The sequence below is a fragment of the Cervus elaphus genome, chromosome 15 (assembly GCF_910594005.1).
Source record: "Cervus elaphus chromosome 15, mCerEla1.1, whole genome shotgun sequence".
Classification (NCBI taxonomy): domain Eukaryota; kingdom Metazoa; phylum Chordata; class Mammalia; order Artiodactyla; family Cervidae; genus Cervus; species Cervus elaphus.
This window is the reverse complement of record NC_057829.1, coordinates 89394894-89418018: the sequence shown is the minus strand read 5'-3', so window position 1 is coordinate 89418018 and position 23125 is coordinate 89394894. Positions and strand designations below refer to the sequence as shown.

Sequence of the window (23125 nt, the reverse complement as noted above, 5' to 3'; positions counted from 1 at the left end):
ATGTCCGACTCTTTGCGACCCCATGAACCACAGCACACCAGGCCTCCCTGTCCATCACCAACACCCAGAGTTTACTCAAACTCATGTCCATTGAGTCAGTGATGCCATCCAACCATTTCATCCTCCGTCGTCCCCTTCTCCTCCTGCCCTCAATATTTCCCAGCATTAGGGTCTTTTCTAATGAGTCAGCTCGTCGCATCAGGTGGCCATAGTAATTAACAAGTAAGTAAGATTCTTTAAAGAAAAAAAATCGCTAAGTTGGACTTGGTTAAAATTAAATAGAATTGCAGTGGTATTTCAATTACCCCTGAGATGAACGGGCTGTTAGTGCCATTAACTCACCTGGAAACTGATCTCAGGCCTTTTGTGAAGCTGAGACGATAAAATCCACCTTGGTGACTCTCAGACTGAGAGTCTTTTGTTATGAAATCAAAGGTTCTACATTAAGCCGGTTGGGGATAGAGTTCAGACTTTCCCCTTTAAAGCTTTCCAGGGGATTCTAATGGGATTCCAGAGTTGAGAAACACTTATCTCTACGGTACTCAGCTCACATAGGAAGGGCCTCCTAAATGCTATGTCATTAACATTATTATTGTTGTCCTTATATTATCGTCCCATCCATTCACCTACTCATTCATGTGGCCCAAGGCAGAAGTCAGCAACACGCTGGGGTAAATTCTCTTCTTTCCACATCCACCCCTGAACATCTCAAGCATCAGGCGCCACTGTGGGGAACAACAAATAATTGATTAAGGGGAAAAAATGTGTAGAACTTCTTAGAAGTAGCACCTGCTGTGTCCGTTTAATTCCAGCTCGAACAAGCCCTTCCTCTGAGATCCCAGTAAATGGAACAAAACCTCCAACTACCAGAGAAGCAGGCATGGGGTCTCCATCCTAAGACATGAGCCCATGGAGAAGAGGGAGGGGTTGTTCTAATTAGGGCCACAGCTCTTCCAAGCAAGCTTCCCGAGAGCTCAGCTCCAGCAGATTGAGTTAACAACAGAGATGTGTACTTTCCTGGAGTCAAGGGCTGCGTCTGGGCCCTCCTGATTCCTAGGACATTATCTGTGGACTCTTGTTCCCTGCAGAAGCCAAGGACACGCTGTAACCCTGATATGCGTGTTAACAAGGACACGTGCACCGGGCCTCAGTGACTGTGTTCTTCATTTGTTGCTGCTGTTGTTTAGCCGCTCAGTCGTGTCTGAGTCTTTGCGACTTCATGGACTGCAGCACGCCAGGCTGCCCTGTGCTTCAGTATCTCCTGGAGCTTGCTCAAACTCATGTCCTTTGAGTCGGTGATGCCATCCAACCATCTCACCTTCTGTCGCACTCTTCTCCTCCAGCCCTCAATCTTTCCCAGCATCAGGGTCTTTTCAAATGAGTTGGCTCTTTACATCAGGTAGCCAAAGTATTGGAGCTTCAGCTTCAGCATCAGTCCTTCCAATGAATATCCAGGGTTTATTTCCTTTCGGATGGACTGGTTGGATCTCCTTGAAGTCCAAGGGACTCTCAAGAGTCTTCTCCAACACCACAGCTTGAAAGCATCAATTGTCTGGCACTCAGTCTTCTTTATGATCCAACTCTCACATCCATACATGACTACAGGAAAGACCATAGCTTTGACTATATGGTCCTTTGTAGGCCAAGTGATGTCTCTGCTTTTTAATATGCTGTCTATGTTTGTCATAGCTTTCTTCCAAAAGCAAGTGTATTTTAATTTCATGGCTATAGTCACGTCTGCAGTGATTTTGGAGCCCAAGAAAATAAAGTCTGTCACTGTTTCTAATTTTCCCCATCTATTTGCCATGAAGTGATGGGACCAGATGATGTGATCTTCATTTAAGAATGTTGAGTTTTAAGCCAGTTTTTGCACTCTCCTCTTTCAGCTTCATCAAGAGGCTCTTTAGTTCCCCTTTGCTTTCTGCCATAAGGGTGGTATCCTCTGCATATCTGAGGTTATTGATATTTCTCCCGGCAATCTTGATTCCAGCTTGTGATTCATGCAGCCCAGCATTTTGCACGATGTACTCTACATATAAGTTAAATAAACAGGGTAACGATATACAGCCTTGATGTACTTCTTTCTCAATTTTGAACCAGCCCATTGTTTAATGTCCAGTTCTCACTGTTGCTTCTTGACCTGCATACAGGTTTCTCAAGAAGCCTGAAGGTGGTCTGGTATTCCCATCTCTTTAAGAATTTTCCAGTTTGTGTGATCCACACAGTCAATGGGTTTTAACATACTTACTGAAGCAGAAGTAGATGTTTTCTGGAATTTCCTTGCTTTTTCTGTGAACCAGTGGATGTTGGCAATTTGATCTCTGGTTCCTCTGCCTTTTCTAAATCCAGCTTGTACATCTGGAAATTCTCAGTTCACCTGCTGTTGAAGTCTAGCTTGCAGGATTTTGAGCATTACCTTGCTAGCATGTGAAATGAGTGCAAATATATGGTAATTTGAATAGTCTTTGTCATTGCCCTTCTTTGGGATTGAAATGAAAACTGACCTTTTCCATTCCTGTGGCCACTGCTGAGTTTTCCAAATTTACTGGCATATTGAGTGCAGCACTTTAACAGAATCATCTTTTAAGGACTTGAAATAGCTCAGCTGGAATTCTATCTCTACTAGCTTTGTTCATAGTGATGCTTCCTAAGGCCCACTTGACTTGGCATTCCAGGATGTCTGGCTTTAGGTGAGTGATCACACCATTGCAATTATCTGGGTCATTAAGGCCTTTTTTGTATAGTTCTTCTGTGTATTCTTGCCACCTCTTCTTAATATCTTCTACTTTAGGTTCACACCATTTCTACCCTTTATTGTGCTCATTTTTGCATGAAATATTACCTTGTTGTCTCTAATTTTCTTGAAGAGATCTCTAGTCTTTCCCATTCGTTGTTTTCCTCTAGTTCTTTGCATTGCTCACTGAAGAAGTCTTTCTTATCTCTCCTTGCTATTCTTTGGAACTCCGCATTCAGATGACTATAACTTTCCTTTTTTCCTTTGCCTTACTCTTCTCTTATTTTCTCAGCTATTTGTAAGGCCTCCTCAGACAACCATTTTGCCTTTTTTGCATTTCTTTCTCTTGGGGATGGTTTTGATCAGCACCTCCTATGCAATTGGAGAAGGAAATGGCACCCCATTCCTGGAGAATCCCAGGGACAGAGGAGCCTGGCAGGCTACAGACCATGCAGTTGCAGGAGTCAGACACAACTTGGTGACTAAACCACCATCCTGTACAATGTCATGAACTTCTGCCCATAGTTCTTCAGGCACTCTGTCTACCAGAGCTAATCCCTTGAATCTGCTTGTCACTTTCATTGTATAAGCATAAAGGATTTCATTTAGGTCACACCTGAATGGCTTAGTGGTTTTCCCTAAGGTACTGGGAGTTAAAACTTCAACCTATGAATCTGGGTTGGAGTGGGACACAGTTCAGTCCATAACATCCATTTAACATGTTTTATCTCACGTAAGTCTCAAAATAAACCCACAATGTCAGTATTATCATCAGTGTCTTGTGAAAGCTTCCAAAGCCCAGTTCGTCAGCCACCAAAGCTGCTGCTGATCCACAAAGATGCATTATTATGCTAAAAGGAGATCTGCAGATATTATGCGGAATTCAATAAAAGAAAAATTGAATGTTTATCATTTTGCAACATTTATTTAGAAATGAACCTGGTCATTATTTCTCATTTGAATCAACATCCAATTATAAGCAAACCTTAATAATGAAAAAATAGTATTTCCAAAATTTTCAGAATGTAGTTAAGTCTCAAACAAGTAGAGGGGTAAAAGGTGGAAGCAATGACAGAATTCCTTTTCTTTGGCTCTAAAATCACCGTGGATATTGATGGCAGCCGTGAAATTAAAAGATGCTTGCTACTTGGAAGAAAAGCTATGACAATGTTAGTGTATTAAAAAGCAAAGGCATCACTTTGCAGACAAAGGTCTGTATAGTCAAAGCTATGGCTTTTCCAGTAGTCATGCACAAATGTGAGAACTGGACCATAAAGAAGGCAGAGTGCCAAAGAATTGATGGCTTCAAACTGTGGTGCTGGAGAAGACTCTTGAGAGTCCCTCAGACAGCAAGATCAAACCAGTCTATCCGAAAGGAAATCAACCCTGAATACTCATTGAAAGGACTGATGCTAAAGCTGAAGCTCCAATACTGTGGCCACCTGATGTGAACACCCAAGTCATGGGGAAAAAAAACCCTGATGCTGGGAAAGATTGAAGGCAAAAGGAAAAGAGGGCTACAGAGGATGAGAAGGTGGATGCCATCACTGATTCAAAGGACATGAGCTCGGACAAACTCCAGGAAACGGTGAGGGGTGGCGTGATGCAGTCCATGGGGTCACAAAGAATCGTACACGACTTGGCGACTGAACACCACCACCAAGTGGGATGTTCCGAGCTTCTGGGTGTCTGTGTCACATCCATGAAACAGCGGGCTTCCCTGCTCCGATCGCGTTTCCCTGAGTCTCCGAAGCAGGTGGACCCCAGGACGAAGAGCACCGCCCTGACTCCAGAGGCTCTGCTTCTCCTGGGTCCTCGTCTCACTCACCGGGAGCAGGGTAATCTCAGCACTTCCTGTGGGTCTCTCCACACCCTTGACTGCTTCATCACACCCTTTGACAGGCCTTAAGAGCAGCATCCTCACCACAAAAAGCAAACGAGGCGGTGGCCGTCTCCTTCACTCGGCAACTTGTGAAGACAGAGTCCTGCGTACGCAGTGGCTGCAGAGAGGGTGTCCGGAGCGGTGGAACCACAGAGAGACCTGAGCGTCTCCTGCTTTGAGGCAGACGGCCTGCATGCCCCAAGACCAAGTCACCTCACCCTCTGAGCCTCAGATCTCCAGCTATCTAAGGGGGAGAATTTTTTTAAATTCTTTTCCATTGTGGTTTATCATAGGACACTGAACAGAGTTCTCCGTGCTCTACAGTAGGGCCTCGATGTTCATCCATCCTGTTTACAATACTTTGCATCTGCGGACCCCAGGCTCCTGCTCCATCTCTCCGCCAATCCCCCTCTCCCTGAGAAACCATCGGTCTGTTCTCTATGACTGTGATTCTGTTTCACAGATAAGTTCATTTGTGTCATATTTTAGATTCCACCTACTTGATTTTTGTCATGGTTGTTTAGTCGCTAAGTCATCTCTGACTCTTTTGCGACCCCATAGTCTGTAGCCCTCCAGGCTCCTCCGTCCATGGAATTTCTCAGGCAACAATACTGGAGTGGGTTGCCATTTTCTTCTCCAGGGGAGCTTCCTGACCCAGGGTCCGAACTCAGGCCTCCTGCGGCTCCTGCATTGCAGGTGGATTCTTTACCGCTAAGCCACCAGGGAAGACCATGTAAATGATATCACATGATATTTGCCTTCCTGTTTCTGACTTACTTCAGTTGGTATGACAGTCTCCAAGTCCATCCATGTTGCTGAAAATGGCATTACTCCATTCTTTTGTTCTGGCAGAGTAATATTCCATTGTATACATGTTCCACATCTTTCTCCCAAATGGAGATGATTCTTCTCCCACCAGATTGTCACAAAGGATATTGAGATAGCACAATAAACCAGGGACTGTCCTGCCTGGCTCACAACAGTTGGGAGACCCTGCCCTGACTTCCAACATGATCGGCATCCGTATTTGTATCAAATGATAATGTGAATCAGAGCTTCAGTCTGTGACAAGTGCCAAGAGGCAGTGTGGTCTCGGTGGAGGGGTGAGCAAAGGGTGAGGGCCGGTTCCCCACTGTGCAGGGCTGCTGGTTGTGAGCAGGCCAGTCCCTGTCCACTGCAGCAGCCTCTGTAACAGAGCTGCGTCCTAGGAGGCTTGCCCAGAATAGATGTCCACCCAGGCCCTCTGCCTGCCTTTTTGTTTGTAAAAAAAATCTTTAGTCAAAGAATAAATGCAATCAGAGAAGTGAGAAAATGCTGAAAGAGAGGAAAAGAGCCAAGCGAGGCAAAAGAATGACACTTTAGCCATTAAACAAAGTCAAGGTGTGCGAGCTGGACCATAAAGAAAGCTGAGTGCCGAAGAATTGATGCTTTTGAACTGTGGTGTTGGAGAAGACTCTTGAGAGTCTTGGACTTCAAGGAGATCCAACCAGTCCATCCTAAAGGAAATCAGTCCTGAATATTCATTGGAAGGACTGATGCTGAAGCTGACGCTCCAATACTTTGACCACCTGATGCGAAGAACTGACTCACTGGAAAAGTCCCTCATGCTGGGAAAGATTGAAGGTGGGAGGAGAAGGGGACGACAGAGGATGAGATGGTTGGATGGCATCACCAACTCGGTGGACATGAGTTTGAGCAAGCTCCGGGAGTTGGTGATGGACAGAGAAGCCTGGCGTGCTGCAGTCCATGGGGTCGCAAAGAGTCGGACACGATTGAGCGACTGAACTGAACTGGACTGAAGGAGCCTTAGCTCCTCCTCAAGGGTTATAGGTAACATTCTGAGCCATTCATTGTCTTTGGAGATACAGAAACCCCGACCATGTGGGAGAAGTTAACTGTGTGTTGCCCACAAACGTGTAGACCCCACACTGGGTGGAACCAGAAGGTTGACGATGCTGACTCCCAATTACCTCACCACCAGCCAATCAGAAGACTGTCCGCGAAGTGACCACACCCTGCCCTTTGAACACCGTAAGACTCCGCAGTACTTGCTCCGGGGTGGTCACACAGTTTTCGGCCCTCTTTGCCTGGCAAAGCAATAAAGCTGTTTCTTTCTGCTGTTGTGGTTGTTGTTGAGTCCTGGGTCCAACTCTTCTGCGACCCTATGGATTGGGATTTCCCAGGCAGCAATACTGAGTGGTTGCCATCTCCTGTCTCCAGGGAATCTTCCCAACTCAGGGACTGAACCTGCATCTTCTGTGTCTCCTACATTGCAGGCAGATTCTTTACCCCTGAGCCACTGGGGAAGCCCCAATTTAACCAAAACTGTCTCCGAGATTTAATCAATCAGCAGTGTACAGAGGCTGAATTTTGGAAACATTTTCCCCTGCCAGGTTGTACATTCAGGATAGGGCTTTGGGGCATGAGCTGCCTGTCTCCTCGCCTCGCCCTGCAGTAAACCTTTCTCTGCTCCAAGCTCTGAGGGTTTGTTTGGCCTCACTGTGCAGTGCGCACAAGAACTCGTGTCGGGTAACACAAGCACTTCCTTACATTTTGCACCCCAGGATCTCACACGGTCCTGCCCCTGGAGGGAATAACCACAGTTTCCAGGACACTGAGAAGCCTGCAATGATGAGCAGAGGCCTGATACAGAACAGGCCCCTGATAAAAACGGCCATCGTGTTAACGGACTCAGAACTCCAGGCAGTAAGCGAGGAAGACAGAGTCTAACATCCTGCACACTTCTCTCAGTTCAGCCTCTCTGCAAAGTTTACCTGGAGAACACTCTCAGCTGCACGGAAATGGAAGTTAACCAGAACTGGGTTTGTTCTTGTGCACATACCCTCGTGTTATCTTTGGGGTGGTTGCTGCTGTCTGACTGGGCTTCCTCGGTAGCTCAGCTGATGAAGAATCTGCCTGCAATGCAGGAGACCCTAATTTGATTCCTGGGTCAGGAAGGTTCTCTGGAGAAGGGAAAGGCCACCCACTGCAGTGTTCTTGGGCTTCCTTGGTGGCTCAGTTGGTAGACCTGGGTTTGATCCCCGGGTTGGGAAGATCCCCTGGAGGAGGGTATGATAACTCACCCCACCGTTCTTGCCTGGAGAATCCCCATGGCCAGAGAAGCCTGGCTGACTGCAGTCCATGGGATAGCGAAGAGTCGGACAGGACTGAGCGACAGCACAGCGCTGCTGTCTGACTATGGAGATCTCTCTCTAGATGGCGCGCTAGTCCAGCCCTCCGAATAACACACAGGCTCCGCCAGAGCACGTTCTAGTCCATCACACCCCTTTCATGGCCTCTCGGGTAACTCCCCTGCAGGCCGGGTGCCTGTTTGCAACACAGACCGTCATATTTGCCCTTTAAACACACTGCCTGGCGTTCAGTAGACACTTCATACATGCCTACAACACAGAATCGGGCAGATATGTCTAAAGTTTACAAACTGTTTTTTAAGAAACGGTTAAAATTTTCAGACAATAATGTATCATTACAGCAGTGGCAAATTATTCAAAAGAATTACTGCAATAATGATGCAAAGTCTTCATGAGACAGTCAAAGGCGTTTCTTCCGTAGTATTTTGGAACAGACTGGCACCTAACAGCGTTCAGAGTTTTTCGGTGGATAACGGTTTTTATCTGCATCAGTCCTACTCCGGCAGCACTAGGTTTGGGTTTGTTTGGGAGGAGAACCCGTGATTCCTGGGGGGCTGCGGCTGCGGCTGCGCTCGCGCCCGGACCGGCGTCTCTCCCTGAAGACGCAGTGGCCCCTCTTGGTCGCCAGGTGGCGCTGCAGCCCCGGCCGTCGCGCTCGGGGCGCCGCTCGGGCTGGTCCTCCCGGCTTCTGGCTCCACCAGCCAAGGGGCGGCCAGGGTGCTGCGGGGCCAGGGTCGCTCAGGCCACTGGCTCCAGGAGACGTCGGGAGCCGTCTGGGCCTGATGCGGGTGGCCTGATTCGGTTTTTCTTTTCTTTTTTTTTTTGCTTTCAAGAAAAGCCCCAAGGCTAGATTTTTGCTTGAAATGCTAGTAATTACTGTACTTTAAAATTTTTCATAGAATTTTTTTAAGTACAGTAATTGCTTAAGTACAGTAGTCTTTTTTACAAGTCAAGTGCGTTTTTTAAGTTAAAAAAACTTGTTTAGGTACAGTAATTACTTAAGTACAGCAAGTAAAGTACTTTAAAAAAAAATCTTTTTTAAGTACAATAATTGCTTACTCAAGTACAGTAGTCTTTTTTCAAGTAAAGTACTTTTTTAAGTAAAAAAACATTTTTTTAAGTACAGTAGTTGCTTACTTAAGTACAGTAGTCCTGTATGGATGTGAAAGCTGGACCATAAAGAGAGCTGAGCACCGAATAATTGCTGCTTTTGATCCCTGGTGATGGAGAAGACTCTTGACTTGGACTGCAAGGAGATCCAACCAGTCCCTCCTAAAGGAAATCAATCTTGAATATTAATTGGAAGGACTGATGTTGAGGCTGAAACTCCAATCGTTTGGCCACCTAATGCAAAGAACTGACTCATTGGAAAAGACCCTGATGCTGGGAAAGATTAAAGGCAGGAGGAGAAGGGGACGACAGAGGATGAGATGGCTGGCATCACTGACTCGATGGACATGATTTTGGATAAACTCCAGGAGTTGATGATGGAAGGGAGGCCTGGTGTGCTACAGTCCATGGAGTCACAAAGAGTCGGACACAACTGAGCAACTGAACTGAGCTGAACTGTACTTTAAAAATTTCAATAGAAGCTTATTTAAGGCATAGGTGGAGCAAGGCTTGTCATGTGGCCCATCTGGCTGCAGGAGGCAGCTCCAGGACCCCGCCCAGAGCCCAGTAATTACCTGGTAAGGAAGCCCTGGGTCTTAACTGGTCCCTTAAGACTTAACACACATGGGTCCCTCTGTCTCTTTGGCATCTCCGCCTAGCCTGCTCCACCCGCATCCCCACCCCTGCCAAAGAACCCCATGCCTGCCCATGAAATGCCTCCTGATATTCTTACACTTAATTTTTAAAACTTGTTCTCCTGGAAAAGTTTAAACTTACAGAGGCAATAAGTGTAACATGATGAACCCCCATGTACCTATCATCCAGCTTCAACAATTGATGTACACGGGCATCTGCATTCATCCATGTCCCCAGGACATTTCCACCTCTGACCTCCACTGGTTTATTTTAAAAAATAAATAACCTGGTTGGTTTTTTTTTTAATAATTTTATTTATCTATGGTTGTGCTGGGTCTTCGTTGCTCTTCTCTAGCTGTGGCTAGTGGGGGCCACTTTCTAGTTGCGATGTGCTGGCTTCGCATTGCAGTGGCTTCTCTCGTTTCAGAGCACTGGCGATAAGGCACTGGAGCTTCAGTAGTTGTGGCCCCCAGGCTCTAGAGCACAGGCTGAATAGTTGTGGCATACAGGCTTAACTGCTCCTCGTCATGTGGGATCTTCCCACAATAGGGATTGAACCCACGTCTCCTGCATTGGAGGATTTACCACTGAGCCACCAGGGAAGCCCTCCAGTGGTTTATTTTTAAATAAATCCCACACATCCTACCTCTTCCTCCATAAATATGCAGTGTGTGTCTCTAACAGTTAGAAGTCTTTTAACATAACAATACTATTGTCACAATAATAATACTGTTATCACATCAAAAGCATTTCCTTAATATCATCAAACATTCATTCAGCGACCCAGTTTCTCCAGCTGCCTTATGGATGTGTCCTTAACTGTTGATTTTTCTAAATCAACTCTAAAAAAGCCCATGAATTGCATCCATTAAAAAAATTTTTTTTTTAATTCAGGTAAAATTTTTCACATACCAAGACATACAGATCCTTGTTTTGTCAAATACAACCATTTGTGTGATGAACACATTAATCAAACTATAAAAGGTTTCCATCACCCCTGAAAGTTCTTCAGTCTGTCCTTGTGCAACCCCATTGACTGGAGCCCGCCAGGCTCCTCTGTCCAAGGGATTTTCTCAGGCAAGAATACTGGAGTGGGTTGCCATTTGCTTCTCCAGGGGATCTTTCGGACACAGGATCAACCCTGCATCTCCTGCATTGGCAGGCAGGTTCTTTAGCCACCAGGGAATCCCCTCTGCTGTAACACAGCCTCTCAGGAAACACCCTGTTGATGGATATTTGGATTGCTCCCAGGTTTGGATGTAGCTACTCACACCAATCTTTTTGTGGCAGTGTTTTCATTTCTCTTTGGCAAATGCCTAGGAGTGGAATTGCTGGATCGCAGGGAAGATGTTTGGCTTTGGAAGGATCTGCCTGAGAGCGTTCGTCTTGGTCACGCCATGTGCATGCCCGCAGCAACGTCTGAAATCCCCCACCCCCAACCCCCGTGCTCCGCATCCTCCCCAGCTTTGGCTGTTCTCTGGCTCTTTAATTTTAACCATTCTTGTGGGTGTGTAACAACAGCATCTCCTTGTGGTTTTAAAATTGCACTTCCTGGTGTTTTGGGAATGAATGCTAGTTCTCTGGGCTTGTATTTATCTCAAAATGTCTTTATTTACACACACACACCACTTTAAAAACAGGGTATTTTCCTTGGATATAGAAATCTCCGCGGACAAACTTCTTTCCAAGAGCTATCAGGTTTTGCAAAGTCTTGCCCTGAACGTGTGCAGTCCAGCGCCTGGCTGAGGCCCCTTAGCCAAGGTGTCTGCACGCCCACCCTTCTGCACAAGGCCCCTCCTCTTGCTCCACACCCCGCCTCCATCTTCTCAGCACCCCGATCTCTAGTCTGCTCCCTCAGGACGGTGAGATGACTCCTCTCCACTTGGTCTCACCTCCCTGCACCCCCACACAAATCGGAGTGCGGCTGGGGGGTAACATGGCTCCAGCTCTGTCCTTCCTTTCTCAAGGATGCAACCTGAGCTGGCCATGGCCCAGTTCCCGCAGAGTGCCTGGGATATCTTGTTCCATTTTACAGCTGTTGGCAGTGGGAGAGTGAGTCTAAGACCCGTTTACTCTGTCATAGCTGAATCCAAGGGCTTCTCATCTGCTCCTTTAAATATACAGGTTCTTTCCGCCCCTTTGTTTTTTGTTTGTTTCCTTGCGGGACATTGAAGAAACCATGTTCCTTATCTGCAGAGTTGCTCACCCCTGAATCTTACCTCTGCCTGTCACTGGTGCTGTTTAATAGGGAACCCTCTCCCTCGAGTTTCCCGGACACTGGTAGCTCCATCTGGAGGCCAAACCTCATTCCCAGACCCCTTTGGAGATCCAGGTGTCTACTGCCCTCAGCTTGCACAGAAAGCTCAGTCTCTTTCTGCGATGGGAGTAGCCTTTCCCGATCACTGCCTGGATGTATTTTTTCATGAAGGATTTGCAGAGTTGTGAGATTCTTTTGCAATTTCCCTTCTCCGGGCATTTACTGAATGCCCGAAACGTTCCCTAATCAGCTGCGTGGTTGCCCTGAGACAAGCTCATGTAAGAAGAAACAAGTTTTCACTTGACCTCCTCCCTTGCTTTGCCAGAATGGACTGGTTTCCTTACATCCTCTGAAGGTGTCCAGTGAGTTTCCTTCCTTTTCATTTTTTAAGGAATCATTGTAAACTTGAGGAATTTATGTTTTGTGTTTCAATTTACTGTAGCTATTTTTTTTGCTAAATACAAAAGTTTCCCCACTTGGAGTAGAGGGGGCCTCTTCACCCTGGCTCCTGGGTCCTTTAGACATGACCCCAGTCATCTCTGAGAAGCATCCTTGCTTATTGATGTGACAAATTAGTCTAGGGTCATCCTGCCCCGTTCCTGCCCTGATGTGGATTTTACTGTTATTTCCACAGGGAAACCAGGTTTGCTTCCATAGGAAACAGTGCTGAGAGGACATAACCTAGGAGGTAAGGACACCCATAACTATTGAGTAAATTCAAGGTTTTTTCAAGGAGTATCTCAGGAATTATGTCTTCTCTTTTACATTTTAAAAGAAATAATACAGCCATAAATAACTCTTTAAAAGAATGAGTTCATACAGCCATTTCCAATTCAAAATTTACTTAAGAAGGAGCCTGACTCTATCATTATGATGCTTGACGCTGACGGGTTTTAAGCCTCATCCTTTGCACCCCCTGCCCTCCCGCACCGGCCCCACCTCTGAGGGAGCCGGTAATTCAGGCCAGAGTCTCCCTCCTTCAAACAGCAGGGCCCTGCCACCCTACACTCCTGCCTGCCGGCCCGCCTCCCAACCCCAGTGACACCCCAAGCCAGGCTCCTTTCCTCACTCCCCGAAGCCTTTTCAGACCCGGTGAGAAGCTGCCTGCTCCCCTAGGGCCTCAGTTATCTGGGTCATGAAACCTTCAGACTCTCCTCCTGGGAGTTGGGGGGCCCAACCATCAGCCCCTACACGCAAAGCAAGTTTGAGGAGGGAGGGGTCCCTTCTTTGCAGGGAAGCACAGAACCTTCACTGTTGATTTCATATTTATATCCTTTTTTCTTAGACTGAAAAACTCTCTGGTGATGCACACGTAATTACCTATTTGCTTTTTCCCATCATAATAAAATCAGAATAATGATATCAATATTACTACCAATGCAATTATTGAAAACCACTTGATATTATTTTTCAGTTCCTTTATATCCTTAGGGAATGACTATCAAGGGATGTGCCATTAAGTTATTGTGTTTTAAATGACTTTAAATTATTGCTCTTTGTGTGGCTCTATTGCTGTCTCAATGTTAGTTTCACTTTCATTTCTACTTTTAGGGTTTTCTATATCTCTGATTCAGTTGGGTTTATATTTATGTAAATATTAATATGACTCAAAAGTCAAATCCATCAAAGAAGGTAGGTTCAGAGAGATCTAGCCTCTTTACCTGTGCTCCATCCTGCATTTTCGCATTATATGCACTTTACATTATAATGATATTATACACATAGGTACATGTACATATATGTACTATATGTATATTGCTTCATTTTAATAAGAGCAAATATGCATTTATATTCATAAGCCCATATTTTAGATGAACACAGCATGCTAGATGCAATGTCTCCTACTTTATCTTTTCATTTGATAATATTTGGAGGCAGTCACTTCACAGCAGTTTACAGAAATATTAAAAACTTCTTGTTTGAAAAGGCCAGTTAAAGGTATTGAATGATTGATATATTTGATATATGCTTGATACACTTGATATATATTTGTTATATTTTCAAAGGTATATGGATACAGTTATGTAGTTAGTCATTCAATATGTTGCCTGTATTTTCTGCCTCTTCTGTATGCTTTGATGTTTGAGAGTATTTCTAGTCTTGGTCTAACGGCTACACTTATCCTAACAGCTTAATATCATATCTTTGTCTGGTCTTTTGGTTTCTTAATATGAGGCTTATTGAAAATTACCTAAAACCTTCTCTGACACAGTATTTAATCTGACGTAACATTCTTTTACTCCCAGTTCGTACCTGGGAGTATGGGAATTATCACAGAAGACAATCAGCTTGTTTTGTCTTCCATATATACTCACCTCAACCCCACCCTAATCGCTGTTAGCTGTATTACATCTGCGTGGTCAGAGCACATACCCTCTATGAAAGATATCATTTTCCCGAAAACCATCACTTAGCCTTATTTCTGCACTTGCATTTTTATTTCATATTCAACAGTGAACCTTACTAAAGGCATCTTCAGTCTTGGATTCTCTGAAGCATGATCATTCCGAGTAAGGATGGGCAGCCCCCAACCCTGAGCTCTTCCACATTTAAGACCGATTTTCTGCAGCCTCTATACTTGAAGGCCTCTTCAGGGTTTGCTTTTACAGTTCTCTAGGGAAATCATTTTCTCTTTTGTCATGATAAATGCCTAGCAATTCATGCCTTTATTTCTTAGGTGACAGAGTCTTCCTGCAGTACTGAGGTAGGAGGTTAGGACTCCTAACGTTTTACCTTTATTCTGTCTTTAGCAGCAAGTGTTCCAACCTGGCCTGCGCTTTCTTCAGGGTCCTCGGTGCCCTGATCTGTGTATGGTTCCTCTCTCACCTTTGCTCCGAGGGCCCTGTCCTGCTCAGTTTACAGTCTGTCACCCAGAGGAACCATCACATCTGGAAACTTGGTTGCATGTCAGTGTGCTGTATTTGTGAAGCAAATAGTTAAGCCTTGCTAATTACTAACTGTCCAGTTCATCACAAGCAAAACTTCTTGTAGGAGTAGACATATGTAAAGGGCAATTCTTTTTAAACCGGTGAGAGTTGATCTCAAGGAAAATTACCTTTTCTGGTGTTATGATGCTTTTGAATTGTGGTGCTGGAGAAGACTCTTGGGAGTCCCTTGAACTGCAAGGAGATCAAACCATTCAATCCTAAAAGAAATCTAGTCTAAATATTCATTGGAAGGACTGATCCCAAAGCTGAAACTCCAAAACTTTGCCCACCTGATGTGAAAAGCCAACTCATTGGAAAAGAGCCTGATGTTGGGAAAGATTGAGGGCAGGAAGAGAAGGGGGGCAACAGAGGATGAGATGGTTGGAGGGCATCACCAACTCAATGAACATGAGTTTGAGTAAGCTCCGGGAAATAGTGGACAGGAAAGTCTGGCGTGCTGCGGTCCACGGGGTCGCAAAGAGTCAGACACGACTTAGTGACGGAACAACAACAACAATAAAGCTCATGGATCTTAACTTTTATTTTGTGAGAGCCAGATACTAAAAATTGATTCCAGAGGAGTTTCAATAATGAGACACGCTTTACCTCTGGGAAAGAGATTTTATGAGATTCTCTCCAGGGGCACCATCTGGCCTTGGGATTGCAAGAATTATGAAAACAATGGGATTGAACGTTTCACACTGTTTCTCAAACCTTTGACAATGCAAAGAATGATCTTTTGTATTAGATTATCAATTACCTAGCTAGTTCAGCTACTCATATATCATATACCTAGACGTAATAACCTTCTCCAGTAAGATCGTTTCCTCCTCTGTCAGCTCCCCTCTGACATGGTGGTTTGTTCGGCATCTTTTGGGCATGTCGGCATGCTGGCCGAGCCCTGCACCGTCCTTTGCCTGCTGATACGCCAGTGTCCTTGTTTGAAGTGAAGCCACTCCTGGATAGAGATCAAGGAGTCAAGTGTCCTTTCAAGGAATCCAGGGATCAAGGACCTGCTGTCCTTTCTGACCTTATTTTACTTTTATTTTCCCATTTTATACTCAAGAGGCATTACTCTGAGAGTCTCACTGTGGGCTTTTGGGCCATCTTTGAAGACAGCTTTTTTGATCTTATCTGTCCCTTGCCCCCACCATGTATGTCAGCCACGCATAGAATTTTCTCAGAGAGCTAGGGAGTCTTATTCTTTATACACATTTATCCAAGGAACCCAACAAGTGGCTTTAAATATTCTTTGGCTTTATGCCTGACTTTTAAAATTCTACTAACTCTGCAGAACAAGAATTTATATATTGTTAAATAAATTGATAAAGAAAACTCAAAGACATTAATGATACTTAGGGAAATGGCACAAGAAGACTATTGTCCAAAAGTAAAAAAGATGAAAAATTTAAATAGGTAAGGAAAAGTATTCAACCTTACCAGGACTTCTTAAATTCAAAATGAAAAACAGATAACCAACAAAGACCTACTGTATAGCACAGAGAACTATACTCAATATCTTGTATTAATGTGCAATGGAAGAGAATCTGAAAAAGAATATATGTATGTATATATACATATATACAGTTGTACACCTGAAATGATCACTTTGTTGTTTACCTGAAATTAATGCAACATTGTAAATCAATTATATTTCAATAAAATATAAAAATTAAATATTTTAAAAAATAAAAAAATTGAAACAATATCCCATCTTTGGCTAATCAAAGTAGCAGAGAATTTAAAATGTGAATGCTCAGAACTTGTAGTAAAATATGCATTTTCAAGCTTTGCGCTGAGTACAAAAACTGTTGTAAGCCTTTTGAAAAGCATGCAATTTGATGACAAGAAGCAAATATTATTTGATCTAGAAACTAGATTTTGGGCAATATAAACTAAGAACATAATCTATTACGTCAAAACAAGGTTTTTGCCAAGATGTTCATTAGCCAATTATTTATAATAATAAAATGTTAGGGAAAACTTTAAATGTTCAAACACAGGGCATTAAGATGATCAAAGTGATATTCACCAAAAGTGAATGAGAAAATGCTTATGTAATAATCCTAAATGAAAGTATAAGAAAAACTAGTGTGTGTTTATACAGATATGCACTGCTTATCATGCAAAATAACACTATACAGATAAAAATATGACTGGGCCATTTGCAGTGTGTGCCTGTGTGTGCATCTTGGGATAACTTTTTTTTTCTTCTACACTAGTCTGTTTTCCAAATATTCCATAACAACAACATAAACTATTAGCTTTTAAATTAAAAAAATGTTTCTCAAAATTCCTTTTATGTTTGTCGGCGCAATGTTCTGTCCAGTTTCTTTTTCTAAACTCAGAGAGTAGAAAGCAGCGTGCTGGTTCCCCTTGCTGTTCAGTCGTGTGTGGGCACAGTGCAGGTGCTGGGGGGCTGGAGCCACCTTTCACTGGTCAGGGGCATCCAGGGTGACTCCTCTCCAGGTGGGCTCTTAAACAACCTGTCTAGTTGTGGTTCAGCCTGTCTGCAAAGCCCACCTCCCCTTCCTCCCCCAGCGAAAAGTTCCCTGGGGTGGTGGCTGGAATCAACTGCCCTGAGGCTAGGAGGGATCTGGGCACCTTTGGGGAAGGAAGAAGTCAAGTGGCTGGAGCTGGAAGTGAATTGGGACCACACAGACCAAGGAGGCAGAGGCCCGGGTCACAGTGGCCTCTAGGTCCTGGCAGGAGTTTTTATTCAATTCTGAAAGCAGTTAGCAACCTCTGAGGGGTGTGGCCCAGGAAGGCAAATGATCTGGGGCCTGTTTGCAGCAGCTCCCTCAGTCTGCTGGGATCTGATCCTCTCCAGAAGGTCCTGAGCTGAGGTCCCAGGGGCAGCAGGATTGTACCACACCCCTTCAGAGCTGGGACTAAGGGAACGGGGAGGTGATGGGGAACCTGGAGGGGGTGTGTGGCCGACCCAGATGCAGTTAGCCCCCTAGGGGGGCCAGGAGTGAAGGCCCAGGAGACCCAATGGGGACAGAGGCTGGCAGTCAGGTAGGGGCAACCCCACAGACCCCTTGGGAACCCACCTGTGGAATGCTGCCCAAGGGGAGTGGCCGAGGAGTCCAGCTTCTGACTGAGGTGAGAGGCGAATGGCATCCTGTGTAGGGAGCCCAGGAGAACCGGGATTTAGGGCCTGGGGAAGCAAGCCCAGCTTCGGGGTTGGAGGTTGGAGACAGGCAGGTGCCCAGGGCGTGGTCGACGCCTGGGCATGGGTGCTGGAGCTGACAGCGACGGGACACCGAGGGGCCCCCAGGGTCTCAGCAGGGCGGCTCACCAAAGCGAAGAGCTTGCTCGAGGCACTTCAGAAGGAACCCAGCCCCACCCTCGGCCGCCTTTCTTGTCCCAGATCCACGCTTGAGGGCTGTTTCCTCCCTTGACTGGAAGGCTGGCGGTGGAGCAGGGTGATTAAGGGGGTGGGGAGTGAAGCGGAGAGTCTAGGGCCGCTGCTGGGGGGCTCCGCAACCCATACCTGCAGCCAGGGGTCCCAGGGCCAGGGCGCTCGGCTGGGACCCAAGGGAGCCCATGGACTGGGATGGAGCACCGGCCCCGTGTGGAGGAGACCCTGCGGGGGAACCCTGAACTTGTGTGTGGAGGTGGTGGGGGGAGGGGACGGGCCTGGGGGTGCGCCTCCCTCCTCGCCCCTTCTCTGCACCCCAGCAGGACCAAGCGTCAGTATACACAGTAGACTGTTTACTGGAACAAGGATGACCAAACAACACAAACGTTTCGAGATGGTAAATATTAAACATATTCAGTTTATTGGAAGTACACGCTCTAATCGGGCGGAGGGGCTTGGAGTTTACTGGAATTGTTGAACTGTCCCTTTATTGGGTGCGGGGTAATGCCTCTTCCGGAGTTTCTGGCAGGTGAGAGTAGGAGGGGGCAGGGCCAGGGAGACCAGCCCGCGGTAGGGACCGCCCCCCCCAACCCCCACCCCAAGACACTTTCTCAGGCTGATTGATTTCGCGCATGCGTGCCTATAGAGTGTGAAGGTCTAGAAGTGGGTTCCCTGAACGCTCCCCAGGTCGGCAGACTCCTGTCCATCGGGGTCTGCGGTGCTTTAACTACAGGGTCCCTATTCCGCGTCCCTTTCAAGGCTGATTGTGCAAAGGGTTGCTCCTCCCAGGAGTGAGACCCGGGCTTTGATGGAACCTGGGGCTGTGGGGCAAGCCTCCCATTCATCAGAAAACACCACTGCTCCAGCTTACCATCAACAGTTTAAAAGAGGGTGCTCCCACAGACCTAAGCGCCCCAACTTTGACAGTCCCTGAAGTCTTTCCTAATTCCCTGCTCTCGCTGGAGGACTGAAGGTATGGTGTGTGTGGCCGAGGGTTTGTAAGATTATTTGACAGGAAATCTGGCACCTCCTAGTTCTAACTAGGCTGCTCCCACAGGGTCACAGAACAGTCCTGATGACAAGCAATGATCGAGTGACAGAGCAGCATTTTACGGGGTGGATCAGGGATGAACTTTGATAGTGTAAGCGGAAAGAAATGAAACGCATCCCCCAAGAAGGTTAATAGAATCCAGGCATTTACACTACCCAGCCCCAGCAGCTTTGTCACACAGGGTCCGGAGCTGGAAATCCTATACAGGAGCGTCACGTTTCTAGGTCCTCTCCCACCTTCCTGTAGGCAATCTGAGTTGTCTTTCAGGAGCAGAAAGGCTCAGTCTCAGGGTCCCTTTTCGCTCTTAAAAAAAAAAACACTGAGGACCACTAAGCCCTTTTCTTTATATAGGCTATTAATCCTTTTTTTTTTACTTAATACTTTTAAAAAGTTTCGTTTATCAATTCATTTTAAAGCAGTGATGATCCTGTTTCATTTTCACATAGAAACACCTCTAAAAAAAAACCTCTATTATAAAAATTAGTGAAAGAGCAGCATTATTGTATGTTTTTGCAAATCTCTGTGATACTGATTTAGTAAAAAAAAAAATAAAATAAAATAAAACAGCTGGATTCTCTCACCTGCTTCTGCACCAGGGAAATGCCATCTTCCACGTATAAGAAATGGTAGTGAAAAGGGCAAGGACCGTCTGTTATTACAAAGGTGGGTTTCCCTTTGCAAGGATTCTCAGAGATTCCCGAGGGCTCCCAGGCCAAGCTGTGATAACAGCAGTTCCCGATCGAGGAAAACCAAACGCCAAGGGTGGGCGTCCACAGCTCCCTTCACAGCGTGATGGCCCGCGGCATCTCCTTTCGCCCGTCCGGTCACGCACATGGAGGAATCCTGTGGTTAATTATTTTACAGTTCATCCATTCTGTAGTGCATAAGGTTTACTCACTGAAAATTCTTCCTGACAGGAAAACACAGTAAGCCTTAGAAAACCTAAATTAATGACAGTCAATAGCAAAGATTAATTACTATTTCCAAAGCCAAATACTTTATAGCCATCAAAAAGAAAGTAAAAGAGAAAGACGTTCCCTATATCTTATAAAGCAGTGAATATAAGTGCAGAAAAAAGTGTATATTACGATATTCCTCATGCCTTTTTTAAAAAAAGAGAATCGTGTGCATTACTGGGAAAAGACACAAGAGATGGCTTGTAACAACTGGTCATCTTTAGGGAAATAGAGGAACTTAAAAAAACTCTAAACCTACCAGGAACGAGTAACATGCTATGTACCATTGTTAACTGTGTTTGACCCTTAGAGAAAAGGAGGCAAGAAGGTTTTCGCGGAGGTGGGACCCTGTTCCATTTCAGCAGGGTCTGCGCTGTAAGGGTGGAGGACCCTTAACGAGCGCGCCTTCCGGGAACGCAAGCGAGCCAGCCGGGCCAAGACTAACCGCCCGACCCAGCGGAGCCCGCCCCGCCCCGCGCAGCCCTAACCCTGCCCCAGCCCCGCCCCGCCCCTCCATTCCCATTGGCCTGTCTCCACCGGGAGCAAACCCCGTCCCGCGCAGCCCTGACCGCCTCGCCTTGTCCCGCCCCTCCACCCCCATTGGTCTGTGTCTACGCCGGGAGCCCGCCCCGTCCCGCGCAGCCCGAACCCTCCCCCTTGCCCCGCCCCTCCACTCCCATTGGCCTGTCTCTACGCCGCTGGGCCCAATCGCAGCGCTTAGCGCCAAATTTGAATCGAAGTTATCATTTGAATCGAGAGGGCGCCGCGACGGCTTTTCGCGCCCGAGCCGCTGACGCCCGGCGCCTTCGGGACGTGGTTGGGCTGGGCCATCCGGCAGCCGGCGAGGGCGAGGGGCGAGGGCGGGGGGTGGAGCGGGGGCCGCGGCCGCGGAGGAGGTGGGCGCGAGTCTGCGGGCCGGAGCCCGGTCGGTCCCTGCGGCGCGGGCCGGGAGGCGGACGCAGGTGGACTGGTCCCCTGCTCCTCCCGGGGCCAACGCGAGGTGCGCGCCGCGGGGCGCTGGATCGGTCCCCTGGTGTCGGCGCGGGAGACTCGTCCCGGGTGAGGCGCGGCCCTTCGAGGGGCGGAGGCAGCTGGCGGGGCCCCGGGGGGGCCGCGTGGACCACTCGGGACTCTGCCGGCACCGGCGCCCTGGGCTGGGCCCTGCTCGTTCTCAGCGCTCGCGTGGGGTCTCGGCGGGAACCCTCCCGGGAGCCGAGACCCTGGTGGGCGCCGTCCTGGCCGCAGGTCTCTGAGGGGGGCGCCGAGTTGTGGGGGGACAGCCTGGGACCAGCCTGGGGCTTCCACAGCGATCAGTATAAAGTGTGGGTCGGGGCGGCAGAGGCATCGGTGAAGCGACCCCAGTTGGCCACTTACAAGTGCCTTCTTAGCTCTTTGCTTTAGGGTAACCTCCGGCTCCGGCTCCCCGTGTGTTTTATTTTTGTTATTCCATCCAGTGACCTGTAAGTCCGCTTCAGCAAACCTTTTGATGCCTGACCTTCCCGTCCGGGGATTATACTCAAATTCTTGTTTAGAAAATGGGTCCTACAAGACGCCTGGTTACCATCAAAAGGAGCGGGGTGGATGGCCCTCACTTTCCTCTGAGTCTCAGCACCTGCTTGTTTGGAAGGTGAGCCCTGCCCTTGCCTGGAGGATTTAGACAATTTGGCTTTAAAAACCCCTCAGTGTTATTAATCACAGGTTAACAGATGGGATGCACAGCTCCAGGAGTAGTGGAACCCTTGGGTTTGCACAGGACTGCCTGTGTACTGTCAATGTGACTGGTTGTTTCATATGAAACAGAATTTTGAAGGTAATGTTTATATAATTGTGTGTGTGTGTGTGTGTTTAATCAACGATTTAAAAGTTGGTTTGATAAAAATCTATAATTGGAGAAAAATGTAAAGGATTCTCAAATCCTGCTTGACTTCAGGCAGGCTTTCGAAGGCCACTGTGTTCACCTGAAATCTCTCTGAACTGAGCATTTCTTGGCTGCCAGGGATTACTAGTGATCAAACAAGGAAGGGATCTCTGTTGGCTTGTTGATCTTTTGGGGAAAAAAGTGGGGATGGGAAGAAGAGTCTTTCCGGTTGTGTTTTGAGAACTTTGCTTTGGTTGCCCTTCCTGTGTTGGTGGCAGTAGCTGTGGTCCGTGTATAAACAGGAACCGTTAATCACATCCCGCTCTCATTTTCCAAAAGTGGTGGGTGAGTTACCCTCCCTGTAGAACACTGTGTGGTGGAACCCTGACCCCCTCCTACCCACATTCCATCCTCCTACCAGTTGTCCTGCACCCACGTTCCACCACAGGCCAAGCTCTGGCTCACCTTGGTTCCGTTAGCCAGTTGGCACTTCTGTCTCTGGAATTTTCTCTCTACCCTCCTACATGAGCGATTCCTTTCCAGCTTTCAGATATGGGATTCACGTTCCCTGAGAAGAAGCCTTCACCGAGCACTGCTCTTTTCTTTCCTAACCCCCACGTGGTGATGAGGCTGCAGTTTGTGCGTTTCACTCCTAAGGTCCCGAGAACAGAAACTATCTTCTTAATAATTATGTAGCTGGTGTCTGGTGTGGGGTCTGGTGTGTGAGAGGTGGTTACTGTCTAGCACGCCAACAATTGTCCCGCTGAAACATCAGCTGGAGAACTGGGTTTGGAGTCAGTATGTAGCAGTGGTTGTCAGCTGAGAGCCATATGACCCCCAGGAGATACCTGGCAAAGTTTGGAGACATTTTTTTCATGTCACGATGTGGGAGCGCCACATCACTGACCTCAGGGGGCAGAGGTCAGCTTTGCTGCCAATCCTACAATGTACAGGACTGCTCCCCCTACAAAGAACTCTCTGGCTGGGATGTCAGTGGTGCCGAGGTGGAGAACCATTGCTCTGTAGTGATTCTCGCTGGCAGTTTCCTGCCAAACAGATTCTCATTTCTAACGAGATAGTCTTTCTCTCTTGCTGGGTTGGTCTCATGCCTCAAAATCAAAATCTTTCCATTGACTTTGAGTAGCTGTTCACTTTCCATAACTTCCACTCTCTTCGAAAGGAATAAACCACAAAACAT

At 46.9% G+C, this 23125-nt stretch overlaps 1 protein-coding gene across 3 annotated transcripts in view; it reads left to right on the top strand.

Moving 5' to 3' along the window:
* The first annotated feature begins 20987 nt into the window (after positions 1-20987).
* MKI67 (marker of proliferation Ki-67) overlaps positions 20988-23125 on the top strand; it is a 29631-nt gene continuing 27493 nt past the window's right edge. For all 3 annotated transcript variants that reach the window (XM_043925581.1, XM_043925582.1, XM_043925580.1), the window contains exons 1-2: positions 20988-21128; positions 21524-21696. In XM_043925581.1, the coding sequence (XP_043781516.1) occupies positions 21605-21696 (92 nt within the window). In that variant the 5' untranslated portion in view covers positions 20988-21128; positions 21524-21604. The remainder of the gene's footprint in view (positions 21129-21523; positions 21697-23125) is intronic.